The sequence below is a fragment of the Elephas maximus genome, chromosome 14 (assembly GCF_024166365.1).
Source record: "Elephas maximus indicus isolate mEleMax1 chromosome 14, mEleMax1 primary haplotype, whole genome shotgun sequence".
NCBI lineage: Eukaryota > Metazoa > Chordata > Mammalia > Proboscidea > Elephantidae > Elephas > Elephas maximus.
The window spans coordinates 50,187,788-50,209,613 of NC_064832.1; the positions used below are offsets into that span (position 1 = coordinate 50,187,788).

Sequence of the window (21,826 nt, forward strand, 5' to 3'; positions counted from 1 at the left end):
AATTTATGCATTAATGGACAAAATTTAAATGATAGCATATACTGGCAAAGTGATATAGATAGGTACTCATACATTGCTGATAGCAGTGTAAATCGATATGATCCTTCTGATTTTTTTTCTAAGCCTTGAAAGTTCATACTCTTTAAACGAATAAGACCGGTAATCCCACAGTTGTTAATCTCTCCTAGGGAAATTCAAAGGAAAAAAAGCTATTTACTGGGAGATGGTCATTGCAGAATTATTATAGTAGTAAAAACCTAGAAGCTACTTAAATGTCCAACAGTAAGAGAATGATAAAGCAAACTATCATCCATCTGCCGGATTAGATACTATACAGCTGCTTGATGTAAGATCATTATGAAGGGTATAATATCACGGGGATAAAGTAAATAAAAGCAATTGATAGGTTTGATTGATGATACACTCAAAGTAATGATTGTTTTAGGATAGAATTGTGTGCAGTCTACATATAAGTGTGTATGTATGTGTCTATAGATGAGTGGATAGATAAACATACACATTTTCTTGAATTTTAGAAATTTTCTGTAACTCCGTATTGCATTTTTAATTTAGAAAAGTAAAAGCAGACAAAATAAAATTAGCAAGAAGAAAGTTGATAATAAGGGAATTTTAGTCTAAAAATAAATCACTGAGATTTGCAAAAAGGGTCCAAAAAATGAGCATAAAAACAAATAGGACAGACAAAAAAATCACTTCTGAATTTCTTATTTGCCCATTTGCCATCAATAAGGTTAGCAGTAAATGATTATGGTTTTTCATAATAAAATGCTTGTTCTGTCTGTAATCAGTGCATAAAATACTCCTACAGACCGATAGACTTACCTATACAAAGTCTTAGCACCAACTTTTTACTCTAGCCGTGCAACCGTATTTGTAATTCCTTGCAAATTCTCCCTTATTGATCCTGTTCCCAGAATACCTCCAGACTTTCAGGATTCAGTCTCCTGTGCTTTCAAATGCAGCTCAAATATGTTTCTCCTGTGAAATGTTTATTTAATCTTTATTCATCTACCACTCACAGTTTTGGGAATATGTTAGTGTGTAATTATAGTTTATATCTTTTTTTGTGGTAAATTATATTTAATATAAAACTTACTATTTTAACTATTTTTAAGTGTATAATTCAGTGACATTAATTACATTCACAGTGTTGTGCAGACATCACCACTATCCATTTCCAAAACTTTTTCATCACCCAAACAGACACACTACCTATAAAGTAATGTTTCCTATTTTTAAAACCCTTTTCGTGTGACACTTCGGGTCTGTTTTAGTATTTGATACACAATTAAATATTAAGTATAAAGTGAAATTTTTATATTTGAGGTTTTTACTATTATGATTTCAAAAATGTATTAATGTATTTCAACAAACTTTTTTTGAGCACTTACTATGTGCCTTTATCTCCACCACCCAGAACAGTGCCTGGGACAACACATTTCCTTAGAAAGAGTATGTGCTAGACAACAGGAATGCATAGATGAGCAGTCCGTGCCCTCAAGGAATCACAGACAAGTGGAAGAGCCCTGCAAGAACACCACCATTTCAGGACAGGGCAATAAGGTTGTGATGAACAGAGCACAGATGGGTTATACTCAACTCAGCCTGAAGTGAATCGTGTCAGGAACTGCCTCACAGAAGAGGTGAGGTGTCCCTCACTATCTTGTTATAAAGAAGCAATGTGGCCTCACACACACTTCCTGTTCCCTTCACCGGGCTTTATTTTCTTCATAGCCCTATCCTCTCTCCAGCCCTCCATTAAGTAGAATCAATGTGAGGATAAGGACTCCAAGTCAGCTAATACCTCCAGAACAGTGTCTAGAACATAGGAACTCTCAAGTGCGTATTTGTTAAAACTGAATGAATAAAATTTAAGGTGAATCTGGAAAGCCTTGAAGGGCTATTAAGACCTAGCCTAGAGGAAGGAAGTGAGAGAATAGAGAAAGCAAGAAAGGTAGGAGGGTACTGTAGAGCAGAGTATGCTGGTAGGATCATAGGTTTGTTCTATTAAGTGTCAGTAGATGAGACTGCAAAGGTAGGCAGGGATCAGATGATAAAGGATCAGGCAGTTTATACTGAGTTTGGATTTATCCCTCAGGACAGTGACTCCAATGAAGGACTTTAGGCAGTGAAATGTCATGATGTGATCTTTGTGTTAAGAGAAGTACAGAGGATGGATTTCAGTGAAAGGAGAGAACATGGAGACCAGTTTTTGCAATAACTAAAGCAAGAAATTAGGACTTCAGAGTCATTATAGTCTACAGAAAAGTCAAGAGAATGAGTGAGATTGCCTAAGGAAAGTGTATAAAGAGAGAAGAGATAAGAACTGGGGTCAAACTTCTGGGAAATTTCACATTTGAGAGGTGGAAAGTATAATTGAGAAAGTGTAGCCGGAGAGGACAAAGAGTTGGGAAGCGGGGAAGACTGCTGAATTGCTAATATAAAATGCTGGAAAGGTCAAGGAAGATAAGACTTGAAAAGTGCCTGTTGGATTTATTGACTGTAGAATGCACTTTTAATGGAATAGTGGACATGGAAGCTGACTAGTGGTTGCTCGAGAGTGAGTAGGAAATAAGGGAATGGAGATGGAGTGTAGACTACTTTCAAGATCTTGTCTGTGAAAATAGTCAAGGTAAGAACCCAAGCATGTGTACATCAAAGGTGCAGGGAGGCAGAGAGAGAGAGGCACACAGGTACAAGGGTGAGAAGAACCCAGGCCATGGTGAGGAAGTGGGGTACAATGACATGTGACTTTGGGCATGTTGAGGAACTAGAGACAGGAGAAAAAAGAAATGATCATAGGTGTGGATGTGGGTAAATTGCTGGATTTCAGGGCAGGAAGCTGAGTCATTTCTGAGTAATGAACTCTTCTTTGTGAAGTAAAAGGAGATCATCTGTTGAAAGTAGTGAAGTCAAAAATAGGAGGGGGATTTTGAAAAGAGGTGTAAAGATTTGGAAACTGCCCAGGAGAATGGGAGAGGGAGCTGGCCAAGAATGTATTTATTTTTACAGCAAAAGTTCCCAACCCTTATAAAAATTGTGCTCTTTGGTATGATGAAAATGTTCTAAAATCAATAGTTATGATTGTTACACACACTGTAAATATACTAAATACCAACCAAGTGCACACTTTAAAATGATGAATTTTATGGTATGTGAGTTCTGCCCCTCTCAACAAAGGTGCTATTTTAAAAATAATAATAATAAAAAATATGCTCAAAGAATTCCGTAACAGTTCATTCTCTAATTTTGGTCTTTTAGTAGCTGCAAGGAAAGTTTGTTAGGTGGATGAATACACAAATAAGAAGACCTTTCCTTATATTTTAAGTAAAAGCTAACAATAACCACTCAGCCAGTTTTCAGTGGAGGTTCTCATTGGGAACCTGGTCTTTGAAAGTCTGCATGTCGCAATGTCTATGCCATTGCCCTAGGACCTCGACAGAATTCAGTATTGGAAAATGCCACATGAAGCTGGTTTTAGACTCTATTAACATTAATATAATCCTAGGAATGTTAACAAAGTTTCAGGCTTTCTTGAGCTCATAGGCATGTCAGGAATTGATATATTAATGAATAAAAATTTAGTTATTTGAACATTCTAAGTCATATTGACCATGTGTGTGTGCAACACAAGGGAGACTGAGAGACAGACGCAGTGTTTTGAAAACCGTGATACAGGTAGTCCCCGACTTATGATGGGGTTCTGTTCCAATGACTAGGTTGTAAGTCAGTCTGACCTAAGTTTAATACTACTTTTTTTTTCCCAGTTTCCAGTGTTATTGGCATAGCCTGCTATACAGCAGTGTTTTGAACAGTAAATCGTAACATTGAACATTTGCAAGTGAACATCTGAGAACAATAACATCAGCAAATTACATGCTACAACATTGTATGTAGTACATACTGCTAACGATAAAACCCAAACCAAACCCGTTGCGCCGAGTCAGTTCCAACTCATAACAACCCTATGGTGCAGGGTAGAACTGCCCCATAGGGCTTCCAAGATGTGGCTGGTGGATTCGCAGTGCCAACTTCTTGGTTAGCAGCTGTAGCTCTTACCCACTGTGCCACCAGGGCTTCACTATTAATGATAAGCTGTATCAAAAAAAAAAAAAAATCATGAGTGTGATATGTTGTAACTTGAATATGTCGTAAGTTGGGGACTACTAAATTGTTATTTATGAAATTGTTTCTTTAGGGTGGCTTATCAGTAAGAAGAGTAAGAAAATCAAGTAGAAAATAAAATGCTGCTGTTTAATCCCGTGGCATTTAGCCTGTCTATTGAACTAACCATCATTATTGACCTATTCATGGAGGGAGATTTTCTTAACATAGAACACAGTTTTAAATGTGTAATATTAAAAATGTGTTCATCATAATTTGTGTACATCAGTTATAAAGTGTTATTCACCACTAGCATTGGGATTATAAAATAAAATCCAAATAGAAAACCAGGTAATATGCTTTTCACAATCTTTGAGTTAATTTATAAACTATTACGGAATCATGATCCCTGGATCTCTTTCTAATTGCCGCTATTTCAATACATTGGTAATGATCCTGAAAAAATAGCCTAAACAACTTACAGTTTCTCACTAAAACTACAGAGAGCTGAGAAAAATAATACAGTGCAGTTTACCGTATTATGAAATTGATGAATATACCTTAACGTGTATTCTAGTAGTACATTCTTAAGTGACTTTAAGTACGTGCGAGTTAAGTATACAAAACAGAATCATTTGTATTCAGCCAAGCCTCTGAGGATAAATATCTGGAACGTACAGTCGTGAAAATCTTTGTGTTGGTGAGTTTTATTGCCTTACTTACTATACTTTCCTTCTCAGTAGCCGTGTTCTTGGGGGAAGTTAATGCTCCATGTCTTCAGAAAACTAGGGCGAGAAAACCCTTACACTTGAATAATTTTATAAAGATGATTACTGTATTTGGTAAGCTAGTAGAATTCGTCCCAGTAAAAAAGATTGCCTCTGGGTTCTTTTCTTCCTTGGAAGAAAAATGAACATATTGCTAATTGACCAGATTCTCAGTCTCTCTTTTGTATTGCATTGGCTATTAGCACCAATAATTGTAAAATCACTCTGTAAATGTAAAGTGCCACAGAAAGGCTTGTTTAGCATTGTATGTTAGGTTCTCAACCTTTATAACTCACTGGGATAACATAGCCAAATTGCTTGACTTAAAGCAATAAAAAGAAACACTGTTTATATATTGTAATAGGCATTGTAAAGAATGGAACTTTACATTTGTGAAGTAATAAAAACAGCTAACTTTAATGAACACTTAACTTTGTACCAGCCATTCTTCTGAGCTCTTGTGTATATTCCTTGAAGTATAGTAGCTACTATTGATACTGTAGCCATTTCAGTGTAGTTTGTTCTCACAGTTGAGTCACTCAGAGTAGGTAGCATTGTGGACAGTTTGTGTTTACAGTAAGACCATAGCATCTATGTGATATCATATCCATTTTCTTTTATTAATTTAATTATATATCAAAATATAAGTGAGAAGGAAAGCACTCGATTTTGATCTTTCTATATAAATCTTGTAACAGTTAAACCATTATCAGTCTAATTCTCTGCTTCAGCCTCTCCATCCTTTGGGATATTTGGAAAGAACACAGACTTTACAGTCCAACATTGCCTGGGCAAGATATGTTAATTTTTTTTTAACTTCAGTTTTGTTTTCTCTTCTGAAAAATAGCAATAAAACTCTGCAGCCTCATAGAGTTGTTGTGAGGAACATAGTAGCGGCTCATAAGCATTATTTGTTCAGTCACTGAATGACTGAAATGCCTGGCACATAGGTTCTTGATGTTGGTTCCATTTCATTAGTTCTCCTTCAAAGCTTTGGAAGGAGCAGCCTTCCTTATTGTTAGCCTCCTGAAAGTGATGTTTATTAATCCCGGATTACAGCAGCACCTACTGATTGAAACTGCCAAATCGAGAGTTGGGTACCATCCTCAATTGTCCCAGTTGGAAGGAAACCTAAAGCACTCCTTTGCACCATCGTTTTCTTCAAACTAAATGGTCTTCCTTTTATTTTCCTGTTTTTTCTTTTTGCTATTTTAATATTACTAGAATAATGAGGGAAATTGTATATTAGGACCCTTAAAATGTAGTCTTAATATAAAAACTCGCAAATATGTTTTTAAAGTAAAGTAGTATTCTCACAAAATGATAGAACTGTGCTCCTTTAAGCTAACGGTATTGCCTGCAAAGTTAGAAAATATCCCATCTTTTTTCTTTATGAAAAACCATTTTCCTTCACACTTCTGAAATTCTGCAGTTTGTAACCACCTTCATAAATGGGTGACTTGTATTCCAGCTCCAGCACAAAGCCTTTCAGTCGTCCTGCTGTCAGTGTGCCTGCTGCTTGACACTGACAGGAGTCTTGTCAAAACCAGGTTTTGTATAAATTAGTGTTTAACTCTGGGCAGGCTTTCCTCCCTTACTTCACTTCAGCTTTTAAAATACTGTCATGCATTTATTCAGAGATAATAAAAGTAAAATTTGAATATCGTATCATACATTTTATACCTAGAAGTTTATATACTGTTAGAAAACCATGAGCTTTCTTAGTATCTATGATTTCTCATTGAGCCTTAATTATAGTAAACCTTAGTCTTACAAATTTCTGAACAGTATAGGTATTATCGTTTGACCCTTCTAGTCCAGAGGATCGATTTTGCCTTGGGCAAAGTAAGCACTTCCTAATCAGTGACCTATGCATTGTGTGTGTGTGTGTGTGTGTGTGAGAGAGAGAGAGATGTGTGTGTGATGTGTGTATGAGAGAGAAAAAGAGTGGGAGGGTGTGAGCACACCATCGGGAAGGGAGGAAGGAGGGGGCAGGATTTTTAGTTGGACAGAAGAGCACACTTTAAATAATCTTAGGGATGAATTCAGAATTTTAAAGAGTTGATTATTTTACCTTAATACTTTTGAGAAAGATACAGATTAAGTATTTGAAAAACCCAAGAAAATCTTGGACTCTATTCCGGAGACATCATGCCCTCCTCATTTGTTCTTGCTGTTGTTTTAGCCGTGGCTTAGAGTCAGTTATCTTTGTCTGATTGTTGATTTGAGACCTGTTGCTGAAAATCACTTGTAGTGGATGATGACTGAGGAAGTCAGATGAGTATCGGGAAGAAGTAAGAAGTGGGGATGTGAGAAGACAGTTGAAGCAATATGGAGCAGGCCTGAGAATCTGAATGAAAAAACAGGGGAGATGCCTGGGAGCCTTAGGGATGACAGTGCACAGTCACTGCCCAAAAAACCACGGTAGCCCCAGTGAGGAAAGTTTCTCCACCTGTGAAAGACAGAGACTTTGATGCTAAGACATGACTGGCGTTGCCAAGAAGAAAGCACCTTTAGTACGAATCACCTGATTCAGACTATAATTTTCCTTTACTGAAGTTGTTGGAAATTCTTTACTCTGTTTATTCTTGGACAAAGTCTTTGTGATATCCTCTTCCTTCAGTCATCTAACCATCAAAAAAGATTGAAAAGCTCTCCTAAACTTGGAAAGAGAATGACTAAAAAAAAAAAAAAGCTAACTCTTTATATACTGAACATTTTATAATATCAATGTGAAGGAAAAATCCATAAATCTAAACATATTGAGAGTAATAGGCATTTATTTAATATCAAGATGGTATGTTACTTCCCTGCAAACTTATTGAGGTAGAGTGGTATAAATGGTTGAGAACGGGAAGATTGAAATTGTTTCTGTTCAAAACCTGAATATAATCGAAGTGTACCCATTGTGTTCTGGGTACCATGTATAACTATTGGGGTATACTAATTCATTTAATTTCTACAGAATCTCTGTGAAAAATATATTAGTATTCCCATTTTACACACAAGAAAAAGTATAAACAGAGGTTTAGAGCCATTAAGTAACTTGCTTAAAATAATTAAACTAATATGTCGCAGAGCAGATAATTCAGGTTTAGGACTCACTGCCATCATACCCCGTGATCTTACACCTTACCTGTAAATGGAGGGAAATGATGCTGACCTACTTAAGGCTTTTTATATGGGTTTGATAAAATAATGAGTATAAAAAACAGTCTAGCATAGCAGGAGGTTTGTACTAAGTATGTGGTAGCTATTGCTGTTCTCATAAAGCTTTTACCCACTTTATGAATTCAATCTGAATTCCTCACAAATTTAGAGTACTTTACAGAGAGATGTGAAGATGTGTGTGGCGAGAGGCATCGGCCGGTATTTCTCAAGGGGCTAGAAAGCATTTTACATAGTGTGAGAAAAAAATCAATCTTGTTAGCCTACTATTTCATTGCTAAACCCGTACAAAACATTTAATCTTGAACTGAGACTCTCATGTCATCTTCTAAATATCACTGGGATCTAGTTTTAAGATTAAACTACATTTTAGCTACTGACCTAATCGTTAGCCCCTTGGTTGTGTAGATATCTAACTTCTACTCTGCAAAAAAGACAAATAAGTCACCAAAATAAATCACTTGTTGGCAAAACCTGATGTAGTATTACATAGTTATTAAGAATATACCAGTGGTAATACAGTGCCCAAATAATATTTTCCGTTAGTGCACAGCCTTAAACTGGGGTTAAATTTAATATTTTGTGTTTAGGTTGGAAAAATAATTCTCGACACATAGAGAATGAAGCGGACCTGAGAATAGATTGTAGGGGTTTCGGTTGATGACAAGTGCAATATGAGCAAGCAGTGACTGCACAGCTGTAAAACATTAAAGCAAAGTTAGATTGCACTAAAAGATTCATGCGGAGTGTCCTCAACATAAGAAATAATAGTATCATGTTCCAGGCAGACCGTACATGGAATATTGTTCTGAGTACTAGGGTACATAAACCAAAACCAGTTGCGGTCAAGTGGATTCCAACTCGTAGCAACCCTATAGCACAGAATATAACTGCCCCACAGGGTTTTCAAGGCGGTAAATCTTTATGGAAGTAGACTGCCACATCTTTCTCCTAGGTACTTTCTACTGGTGAGTTCAAACCACCAACCTTTCAGTTAGCAGCCAGTGGCTTAACCACTGCACCACCAGGGCTTCTTAACAGGGTACATAGAATAGTGAAAAACTAAAATATATGAAGGAAAAATGATCAAGATGATGGAGATTCTAGAAATAATGGTATTTGACAAGTGGTTCTAGGAATTGTCTTTTTATTTCTAGAAGACAGAAGAGTTATAATATTTGCTTTTAAATAATTAAAAGTCTTTTATATGGGAAAGAAAACAGACTCAACTAGAGAACACAGGTGGAAGTTACAGAAATGCAGATTTGCACTTTCTAGTAAAGAATACGGAAACCCTGGTGGCGTAGTGGTTAAGTGCTATGGCTGCTAACCAAGAGGTCAGCAGTTCAAATCCGCGAGGCACTCCTTGGAAACTCTATGGGGCGGTTCTACTCTGTCCTATAGGGTCACTATGAATCGGAATTGACTCGACAGCAGTGGGTTTGTTTGTTTTTTTTGTTGTTGTTTAGTAAAGAATACAGAGCAGTGCAGAGGCAATGGCTGCTGGAGGAAGCCTGAGCCCCCTTCTCTGATTGAAGGGACTTATTGCAGCATGGCCACTTACTGACTGCATAACTCTGGGTGAGTTACTGTGAGCCTTAGTTTCTTCATCTGTAAGATGATGCCATTGAGTAATTCAAAGCATTATTGCAAAGATTGAATGAGATAGTTTGCAAAATGCCAGGCACATAGTAGAAAAATATTCATTCCCTTTCTTTTAATTCCAAGTTGTGAATAAACTGTTTTTTTTTTTTTTGAATGAAAGAGGATATATAACTTCTCTCATTTGAAATTTAATAAAGATGACATCACTCCTAGTTTCTTTTTGGCACTATATTCTCCTACTTAAAATATGAATGCAGCTTTTTGATATTTAGTTGAATTTTTGAGTGCTCAAACTGCCCCAAATAGATGGTATTAAAGTAGAAAATAAAAGTAAAGAAAACCCTAGCCATGATAGAGGAAACACCCAGCAAATAGTACTGCTTTTGCTTTTACTGTCATTTGAAAATACAGTTTTTCCAAAATGAGACTAAAGGGCCACACCAGCCCACGGGCAAGGACTAGAAGGCAGGAGGGGACAGGAAAGCTGTAACAGGAAACCCAGGCTGAGAAAGGAAAGTGTTGATATGTCATGGTGTTGTTCATCAGTGTCATAAAACAATATGTGTACTGTTTAATGAGAAGCTAGTTCTGTAAACATCTAAAGTACAATAAAAATAAAAACAAGGAAAAAAACTACTCAAAACATTTTTTAAAAATCCAGTTTTTCTTCCATGTTAAAGTTTAGTTGCCTTAAATTGTGCTTCAGTGGTGTAGCATAGAATAAAACAAACCCTTGTGCTAGGTATTCAGGTGATTTCATAATTTGATTTTACAGAATCACCAATTTCAATTTAATGCGATTTTAGAAAATATGCTTTTTAAAAAGAAATAATCGGAACATCAATGAAATGTCTCACAGCCCTCCTGAAATTCTTCGTGATACAGCAATGAAAGCACTGTGTTATGCCAGCCATGCATTTTGGAACAGTTTTTTTTTTTTTTTTAGCAATTAGAACTTTAAGTTGATATTCCTTTGTCTTGAAATCTGTGTTTTGCTTTTTTTTTTTTTTTGGCCATAAACTGTTTTGGTTTAAATAAAGTATTACTTGAGATGGTACATTAGAGCCTCTAGGGACAAGGGAGACTGTAATAGCCCATTATATTTTATTCTAAAATGGAATTTAATCTTGCAGAAAGCTTCAAAAAGTAGAATAAATTAGTCATAAAATTTACTGTATTTCAAACGTGTATAATATCTTTCTCTTATATATTAATGAAACCATAATTTTTCCCTCATTTAGGTATATAAGGTGAGTTTTTATTATCAAATGAGACGTTTAATTTGTAGGAATCAAAAGAAAGGTTTAGATTTTCTCTGTGGTAGAAGGTGAAGGGGAAAGGGCTCTGTATTCAAGAGTCAGAGGCCTGTGTTCCAGTTCCTATTCTTCCACTGCCTCACTTTCCTGTATTATTAGTCAAGTCACTTAGCTTAATTGGGCCCTAGTGTGCAGGAGAGGTTGAACTAGGTCAGAGTTTTTTTTTGTTTTGTTTTTTGTACATTAGGGTCTTCAGAGCTTGTAGGGATTGAGGAAGAAAAAGCCAAGGGGGTGTTCCTTTACACACACACACACACACACACACACATTAAAACACTCACTGTAACCTGAGCTCATCTATTTAAATTGCAATTCTACATAAAATTTCATCTGAAAGAAATCTGTCACATTTACCAAAATAATAAGTTTTACATCTGATAGATTATCTCTGATTCCCAGTCCAGTTCTGAAATGTAGTATGCCTCTGCACCATACCCTCATGACTTGAAAGTGTAATGAAGGACAGATAAAACTATGAATCAGAAGACTTGTGTTCTAGCTTAGGTTATGGTAAGAACTGCCTGAGCAAACAATAGCCTCTGAGTTAGTTGAACTAAGTGTTCTTTATAAAACTTCCTGTTTTCTAATCTTTGGCTCCAGGCTATCAAAGACCTGGTTTGTGTAGAACTATATATATTGAATTGCAACCTATTTCTTAAACACACGTTGGCAAACTGAGGTTCAGTGTTGATGATAATCTATAACCTTCGTGTGCACAAGTGTTGTCCAGCATCTTTACAGAAGAGCTGATGCCACTTTAGCTTTGACTTTCAATTTTCAGTTACTCTAATAGAATATTGGTATAATTGATCTGAAATAGATCATTTAAAAATACTCTAAGTTTTACTTTTAGAATTACTTACATGATGTTTAGGAAACCAGAGTTGTATTTAAAATGATTGTTTACTTGGGTTTATATTTAAATTATCCCTATAAACTGACTATACAAGCTAACCACACAGGCAAAAGTGGCCTGGAAATTCACAGACTAAGTGGTTCATATGTGAATCCCTGAAGGAGAAAAGTACTCATTAGTATTTTATTTTTCAAAATGTTCTAAATTTCAAGAATTATTTTTGAGTTTATGTTTTTTGACTACTATACAAATTCTGTTAAAAGGAGCTAACTAGACAAAATTCGCTAAATTACAGGAAAATAGCTACTGAAGGACAGGTGGCAATATTAAGTTTTTCTACAAGGAGAATCCCTACTAACCAAAGAACTTAACAATGTCTCCTCAAAGTATGGCCATGGGATAATGCTGAAGGAATGTTATTTTAAGAGAAAGTAATTCATTAAGTCAGTCTGAACATAGCTGGAACAGGGGAGAGCACAGCAAGTATTGTCACCAAATAGAGCCAAACAAAAAGTTCCATAGAGAGTTGGGTCAGTATTTAGGCCCTAGAGGCAGAGGCAGAAGAAGAAATGTCCAGAAAGAAAAGTGGGGAAGGGTGCCAAAACTAAACTTACAGAATTTCATATTCTTCCCCAGGTTGCCCTAGACCTTAGGAATAGGAAGCTTCCTTTCCTCTTACTTTGCCTAGTCCAACTTGGCACTATCAGAGTTTTGGGCCCAGTAATTCTTTCTTGTAGGAGGCTGTTCTGTGCATTACAGGATGTGTATCAGCATCCTTGGTCTCTACCCACTAGATGCCAGTAGCACCCCCACTTGTGACAGCCAAAAATGTCTCTCACCACCCCTACCCCATTGCCATTAAATCGATTCCAACTCATAGCGACCCTGTAGAACAGCGTAGAACTGCCCCACAGAGTTTCCAAGGAGTTCCTGGTGGATTTGAACTGCTGAGCTTTTGGTTAGCAGCCATAGCTCTTAACCGCTATGCCACCAGGGTTTCCAAAATGTCTCTAGATGCCCCATTTATAAATAAGTCATGTTACAAAAGCTCATTGCAGATTGGCCACTTGGAATCTGGAACACACTTCAGTCGGAGGTATGAAACATACCTAAACAGAGGTCAGGTTCTCTGTTCTGCAAATAGTAAGATGAAGCATAGCTAAGTATACAAAGCAGAACTCTAAGGAAGGGGCTAGATCTGTGGTTCTCACCTGGGGTGATTTTGCCTCACATAGGAATTTTGTTGCCGTATGCCCTCTGTGAGGCAAAATCGCCCCCAGGTGAGAACCACAGATCTAGCCCGTTCCTTACAGTTCTGGTTTGTACACTTAGCTGTGCTTCATCTTACTAAGTTCTACTGTTTGCAGAACAGAGAACCCGACCTCTGTTTAAGTATGTTTCCCACCTCCGACTGAAGCGTGTTCCAGATTCCAAGTGGCTGATTTGCAATGAGCTTTTGTAACCCAGCTTATTGGTAAACGGGGAAATTTGTGATTGCCTGTGTTTGTGCTCACTCCAGATACAGTGAGCACTAATGACAGTGTAGCTGTAGCTTGTCAAATGCATTTTATAGATGAAGTTGTGTATCTCCTCTTTGCACTGGTGCTGTATATATATACATATATATATGTATATAACTTGGTTCATGCTTGATATCACAATGATGATTGCATTTTGAAATTTTGCATTAAAAGGAGCAATAAACTAGTGAATATTGGAATAAAAAAAGGACACGTTTTCAATATTATTTGGTATTTTAAAACCAGGTTTTATCTGATAACAACATGGTTTAGGTGAGCAAAAATCTGAGTTCCAATAAAATGGTTCTAAATTTCAAAAGCTTATGTGAGGATGACATTGGCTGGTTTCAATTTATGAAGTTATTACAAGCATTTTTAAGAAACCTGGCCTGAGAGCCATTAAGCAAAATCCTCCTGGTCCTGTCTCTGCCACTCATGAACTCTGTGGCCTTGGGCAAATCATTTACCTCTCTGAATTTTCAGATTGCTCATCTCTAAGATTTAGGGGGATGTGGTCTTCAAAGACTGTTTCAACTCCTAAAGTAGTGTCAGATTTTAAAAATACGCTTGTGAACACATGAACTTTATTTATTTATTTGAGTTTTAAATCATACAGAGTACTGAAATCTAAAGGAAGAAGATAGGCTAGGAAGAGGAAGAAGATGTAAATATTATTCAAAGAAGACTCAAGATAAAATAAACTGATTTATAAATTGATCTGGCTGTTACACTAAACAGGAAAAGAGACTCGTTAGATGCTAAAAATTGCTAGCTATAGACTCTAAAGAAGTGGTTGTTGTGGGCAACAAGGTTTGCCCTCAACTGCTCTGCAGAAGGAATATTTAAAAGTTGAAAAGACACAAGTTGTGTCTTTGACAGTAACCAAAAACCAGGCCGTCAGAATCATCTTTTTGGCTTCCACTTTAAGAAGATTGTGAAGACATCAAATAATGTGAAAAATCTCATGGTCAGTCATCTCTATAAAGCCATTTAATTGATTCTAAATAGTACGCTCTGTGAATATTTTAAACATGGTAGAGACAGCTTTTCAAATAGTAGTGTCCTACACTGCGTTTTTTTTTTTTTTTTATATATAAACCCAGGTTGCTCGCTGAGCAGATGCTGTGTCCCACCTCACAGTGTATGTTATTGGTAGTGTATGGATTTTTAGATGTCCTCTAGCCAGTTTTACAGCTGAGGGTGGAGAAAAACAACATTCCATTCTAATTCCTGAAATAATTACCTCATCTCCTGTATACCAAATATATTTTCATTCTTCACAGTTAATATGCAGAGCTTCAGGTATTGTCATTTGTCATAAAATTAAATAGCTCCTTTTCAAATGTAGCTATAATATTTGGTGATTACCATTGAGAACAGTGACCAGAATAATAAAAAACAAACCTCTTCTTTCCTGAACACTTTTGCATTCTTCTTGCATCTTAATTGCTTTGCTAAATTACAGACTCAATAGCTGATTCTTCTAAACATTTTGAGATTGATTGATAAGGAAAAGGGCGTAGGGAAAGAAAGTTAATCTGGAATTTTGTCTCTAAAATGTAGCTATTAAATCATACCAGTTATTTGTCAGATTTCACCATTCTCTTATTTTGGAAGCGATGGTCTCCTGAGAGTGATCATTCATTTTTTACTATTAGCTTATTCCTTTTACAGGCAGACTGAGGTTTAAGTGTTTGAATTCAAAGCCTAAGTTTGCCTGAGAAGTATTAGGACAAAGTCACAAAGCATGCCTGGGCTTCAGTTTCCTTTACATGAAGTGGAAATAATAGTTCTTTTTAAGAATACTGTAGAGGATGCTTAGTAACGAGAGTTATATCTATGCCGAATATTAAATATCACTGCCAAATAACAGGATTTGATCAGATTATTTTAGCATCTTTCTACTTCCATCAGGCAAAATTGCAGTAGTTGGATCTGTAAAAATTTAAGAATAGAACTCAGCCTTTCATATTATTTTCTATGCTATTAATAGGGTCAAAGGGAAGAAGATTCAAAGATAAAGTGAGGAGGAGGAAGAAATAGGGTGAATTTCTAAAATCATGCAAATTATCGTGCTCTGAAAATTCAGTTGGAATTTAAACTCAGTACTTAGTGAAATAGATGATGTCTCTTCCATAAACGAAATTGAGAGCCAAATTTTTTTTTTTTTTTTTTTTCTGTTTCTAAAGGAAGTATACTTATAGCTGCATTAATTTAAAAACACCAGAATAACAGGGTGGCAGCACTCAGTAAGAAACCAGCGTGGCTTTTGGCTACATTTCTGTTGCTTCTAAGTCCTTTTCAAATATTATAATTAACTATACTCTTTCTGCTGTTTAATCTACTTACCCTAATTTTCTCATGCTATTCCTTAAGCTGGTAGATCACCCCCTCAGTAAGAAAAAAAGGAAGAAAATAGTTTTGTGTCTTAACTGTGGTTATCTTTCCGTGTTGCATGAAGCTTTCTTTACATGTAATTTGTATTTTTCCCTTTCATCCCAACCCATTATTTTTTCCTGTCTCTAGATAAAAGATTCTTAAGGATGTTGGAGTTTTCATCAGTTAAGGACATACAGCTGCCTCTTCAGCCTCTTTTCCATATCTTATTAAAATCTGTTTCCATGATAACCCAAAAACCCTGTGCCGTCGAGTCGATTCCAACTCATAGCGACCCTATAGGAAGGACAGAGTAGAACTGCCCCATAGAGTTTCCAAGGGATAGATATCTAGAAATATTTAGAAGCCCAAATATTCAAGATTTTTATGATAACAGTTGCTTTTCTGTGTTTTTACGACATTGTGTCAGATCATTTGATGAGATAGTCTTGTTATTATTTGGAGATAGTTTCTTTTTCTGGAATTAAATTTGATTCTTATCACTAGAAATTTCATTCTTCTATTACCATAGACCAAAAAAGTTTCAATGCTGTCCCTGCCTTTTTTTTCCTTCCCCTGCCTTCCACTGTTGTAAAAGTTGACAGATGTGAATCCCAGAGCAGCTTAATAGGGTATATCATAAAAGGTACTGGACTTAGTAAACTTGGAGCTATGTTGAACATGCTAAATCACTGCTGTTTGCAAATAGGAAGAAGGCACCTACGACCAAACTCTGGAGTTCCGCAGAGGAGGTGATGGCCAGCCAAGACGATCAACTCGGCCCACCCAGCAGTTTTACCAACCTCCCCGGGCTCGGAACTAACCCAAAAAGGTAAAGTTGACATTGTGGGATGGTTTCTATATAACAAAAAATGCCATTCATGTTTAATTATCTTTGATTTCTGTTGTCTCTTACCACTTTCAATTCGTTGCCTGTCTTTTCAAATTTTTCATGTATTTGGCAGCATTCCTACTGCCACAACTTTGATTCCTATCATTATCGTGTCTTATGTAGACTATTACTATAGCCTCTAAACTATTTTTTACTCCTGACCTCTAGTCTGTACTATCTCCAGAGTAATTTTACACCACCCTTCTGAAACCATTTTTTTAAAGTTGGATATAGCAGTCTCTTGCTTGAAATTCTAGGTTGACCCCATTGTTTCAGAATAAGGTTTAAATTTCATTGTAAAGGTTGCACAGTTTGTCCCAAATGGGCCCCAGTCTAATTCTTTAGCCTAACCCCTTGCCATTTCTCACCGACATATTCAACAGCGAAGCCACGCAGAGCTGTTCACCATTTTTCAAACCTGGGACACCGTTTTACGACTGCAGGTTATTGCACAAGCTATCCACTCTGTCTGGAAAGCTCTTTGTTCTTATTTCTTATTTATGTTTCAAGTCCAGTTTCAAATACCAACTCCTTTTTAAATTCTCTACAACTCTTCAAGTCAGAATTAGCTATTCTGACTCTTGTTACCTTTCCAGAGCTTTTTTTTTCCTGTATGATAATACAGTAAGTTCCTGAGTTTTGAACATCCAGCTTACAGACAAAGCTTACTCGTCCTTTAATCTTATGTAAATTTGCTCTCACTTTGACACAAATGAACCAGTCCCTACTAGCAACAAATTCTTGATTGCAATCACCTTCACTTGCTGTGTGTGCAGCTTTTGAATCATTGAAAAGGCTTCTAGCCTATTCTTGCAGTGAAGTAAGGCTAAATAAGAACCCTATACACCCATTCCAACTTACCTACAAATTCTTTTTCTTTTTCTTTTTTTTAAATTGTGCTTTAGATGAAGGTTTACAGAGCAAATTAGTTTCTGACTAAACAATTACTACAGATACTATTTTGTGACATTGGTTGCCAACCTCATGGCACGTCAAAATTCTTCCCTTCTTGGCCTTGGGTTCCCCATTACCAGCTTTCATGTCCCTTTCTGCCTTCTCATCCTTGCTTCTAGGTTGGTATGCCCATTTAGTCTTATTTTGTTTTATAGGCCTGTCTCATCTTTGGCTGAAAGGTGAACCTCAGGAGTAACTTCAGTACTGAGTTAGAAGGGTGTCTGGAGGTCAACTTACCTGCAAATTCTTAAAGACACACTGGGGACTACCTGTATACATAGGGAAAAAAAAAAAAAACGGATGTTTTAAAACTGCTTACAATCATTAAGTATTTAAGATGATCCTATAGTTACAAACTCTTTTTCCACCAAACCTTTCTGCACAAATGCTATCCTTGTATATTCACTCTTTTCCTCTAATGGAGGTGATGACAGTCAGTGAAATGACTTAAGTTTGAAAGCAAGAGATACGAGAAAACAAAGGACCAAATAAATACCAACCTGGGTAATTGAGTTTATTTTTGTTTAATTAATTACAATCCTTTTTAGTAAAAAGGAAATTTCATAGTATATTCCCAGGAATTGAATAAAGATAACATGAATGCTTGTCGAAATGTAAATTGTGGGATGTATGTCTCTACCCAGAAGCTTTCATCTCAGACCTTAAGGAAGAGAGTTGCTCTCTGAAAATCATCTTCAGTAGGAAGAAGAGAAATATAACAAAAGATAGGGAATTATGGGACCAAACTAAGGTATCTCTTTGTGATGAAGAAAGACCTTATTTCCCATTATATTTTTGGTAGGAAATACTTTTTCTATCTCAGATAACATTTCTGTTTTGTCACTATTTCCAGTACTTTTGAACTTTTTTTTTTTTTTAAATAGAGTTCTTCCATGATAGCGTTGGTATAAATCACTCTAAAGATTATTTTGGATGTAACTATATCTTTTTTCTCAGTCTCTTCTTCTCAGTAGCAAGATGATTGAGAGTTTTTTTAGAAATTATTCTCAGTACCTCTTTTCAGCTATTCATTCTCCTATGCTATTACCCACATTGTGTTTTGCCCCTATTAAGTGATATTCTCAGATTTTCCAACAAGCTATGGCTGTCAAGCACTTGAAATGTGGTTAGTCTGTACTGAGATGAACTATACGTGAAGAATACACATCACATTTCAAAGATTTAGAACAAAAAGAATATAAAATATCTCAATAATTTTTTGTATTGATTACATGCTGAAATAACAATATTTTGGATATATTGTATTAAACAAATATATTATTAAAATTAACTTCACCTGTTTATTTTTACTTTTTCCCGTGAATTGGTTAAGTGCTTGGCTGCTAATCGAAAGGTCAGAGGTTCAAACCCACCAGCTGCTCTGTGTGAGAAAAGACCTGGCAATCTGCTCCTATAAAGATTACAACCTAGGAAATCCCATAGGGCAGTTCTACTCTGTCATATAGGGTCACTATGAGTCAGAATCAACTTGACAGCAGACACCAACAAATAACATAAATGTATCTCACATTATATTTTTGTTAGACATTACTGTTCTAGAGCCTTATATCTCCTTCAGCTTCCCCGAAGTGTCATCATTGGTTAAAAATTCGTTGTCATCCTAAGTGAAGACATGATTTCTTCTAATTTCTAACTCTTAGCCCCTTATGTAGTAGTTCTCTCTAGAGTGGAAGCCTAATGCTAATTGACTTCTTAGTTACCTGAGCAAGTCAATGTAGCACTTTTTTCCTTGTATCAATGGCTTTTTTGTGTGTTTTAATTAAAAAAAAAAAAAAAAAAAAAAAACCCACTGCCGTCAAGTCAATTCCGATTCATAGTGACCCTATAGGACAGAGTAGAACTGCCCTGAAGAGTTTCCAAGGAGCACCTGGTGTATTTGAACTGCTGACCTTTTGGTTAGCAGCCATAGCACTTAACCACTATGCCACCAGGGTTTCCACTGTGCCACCAGAGTTAATAAAAGACCTCATCAATTAAGCAGGTGTGACCTACTGTCCACACTGTCATAGAAGAGCTATAGCCCAGCTCTGGGCATTTTTCTGTAGCATGTAAAATCTGAGCAAATGATTCCTCATTATGTCCAGGACTATTTTTAAGCAAAATCAAAGTGTATACAAGGACATCAGCAACTTTGCATTGTGCAAGATGAGCCTACATTTTTAAAATAGGCTCAGTGTGCTTATAATTGAATCTCTGTTAAAGGCAAGTGAAAACTGAGAAATCCCTTGGTCCTCTTAACTCTTCTTTAGTTTCTTTGATATGTTTTATATATCAAGATTCCATGTAAAATTTCAAAGTCCATGGGTGGTGCAAATAGTTAAAATGCTCAGCTGCTAACCTAAAGGTTGGTGGCTCGAGTCCACCCTCAGGCAGAACAAAGCCTGGCAATCTACTTCCAAAAATCAGCCACTGAAATCCCTGTGGGACACAGTTCTGCTGTGACACACATGGGGTTGCCATGAGTCAGAATCAACTTGATAGCACCTGGTTTTAGAATGTAAAAAAATTCTTTTGGAGAAAAGAATGTGCTACTTAAATTGTAAGTCATTGCTGTGGGTAACTGGAGCTTATTCACATCAAATAGTACAGTTGGAAGTGTTCCAATAAATTCAAACATCACAGTCTTAGTAGGTTTCTGTGATCCCTCTAACAAAATTTCAGTTGTGCCCAGATGCCTGCTTTGAGTTGTACTGTTGACATGGGAAATGTGTGACACAGAAATTTTGGATTCCTGATATCAACAAGAAAATTATTTTTGGAAATGAAACAGGATCCATATTTCACACTGTGCACAAAAATTAACTCAAAATGCATCTAAGACCTAAAGTCAAAGCTAAAAGTGTAAAGTTCCTGGAAGATAACACAGGGACAAAACTAGAAAACCTAATTTTTGGCATAAATAGCCTTTTAAACACAACTAAAAATGCACAAACATCAGCAGATAAATTAGATAAGTGGGACTTCCTGAAAATCAAATACTCATGCTCATCAGAAATCTTTACCAGAAGAGTAAAAAGAGAACTTACAGACTAGGAAAAAAATCTTTGGCACCAACATACTGACAAGGGTCTAATTTCTAACATATATAAAAAACATCAACAACAAAAAGACGAACAATCCAATAAAAACATGGGCAAAGGACATGAACGGACACTTCACCAAAGAGGACGTTCAGACGGCCAACAAACACGTGAAGAGATGCTGGCGATCATTAGTCTTTTAAAAAAACAAGCCCAACCCGCTGCCGTTGAGTCAATTCTGACTCAGTGACCATATAGCCATTAGAGAGGTACATGTCAAAATTACAATGAGATACCATCTCACCCCTGTAAAAATGGCAGTGATCAAAACAACAACAAATTCCAGTGAGGTCGTAGGGAGATTTGAACTCTTATGCACTGCTGGTGATATTGTAAAATGGTACAACCACTATGGACAACTGTATGGTGCTTCCTCAGAAAGCTAGAAATAGAAATACCTTGAGATCCAGCAAGCCCACTCCTAGATACATATCCAAGAGATAGAAGAACAGTGACATGAATAGACATGTGCACACCAATGTTCATTGTAGCATTGTTCACAATAGCAAAAAGATGGAAACAACCTAAGTGAATGGATAAACAAATTGTGGTACACACATACAATAGGATATTACACTACTATAAAGAATAGTGAGGAATCCAGAGGACATTATGCTGAGTGAAATAGGTCAATTACAGAGGGACAAATATTACATGGTCCCACTATTATAAAAAGTCAAGAATAGATATATACACAGAACTCAGCCTTCTTTGATGGTACCAGGGATGGGAGGGGAAGGAGGAGGAATCACTTTCTAGTACCAAAAAACCAAACCCATTGCCATCAAGTTGATTCCGACTTAGGGTGACCCTATAGGACAGAGTAGAGCACCTCACAGGGTTTCCAAGGAGCGGCAAGTGGATTCCAACTGTCGACCTTTTGGCTAGCAGCCGAGTTCTTAACCGCTGCGCCACCACTTGTTATTTTTGGTGATGGGAAAGACACCACTAAATATGGTGAAGTCTTCACAACTTAACCGAGGTAAATGAAGACACTAAGAAATACACAGGAAAAAGGGACAATTTCTGGAAATGCTTTAACATATACAATTCTGCAACAACAGTAAAAACAACCAAAAATGTGTGTGATTACATATGTATGCATATATGTGCACTGGGAGGCCCATGCAAGTAAATCCACATGTA

At 36.5% G+C, this 21,826-nt stretch overlaps 1 protein-coding gene across 4 annotated transcripts in view; it reads left to right on the forward strand.

The window, feature by feature from the left end:
• TDRD3 (tudor domain containing 3) overlaps positions 1–21,826 on the forward strand; it is a 246,058-nt gene that overhangs the window by 194,705 nt on the left and 29,527 nt on the right. For all 4 annotated transcript variants that reach the window (XM_049853409.1, XM_049853408.1, XM_049853410.1 and 1 more), the window contains one exon: positions 16,443–16,565. In XM_049853409.1, coding sequence (XP_049709366.1) covers positions 16,443–16,556 — 114 coding nt within the window. In that variant the 3' untranslated portion in view covers positions 16,557–16,565. The remainder of the gene's footprint in view (positions 1–16,442; positions 16,566–21,826) is intronic.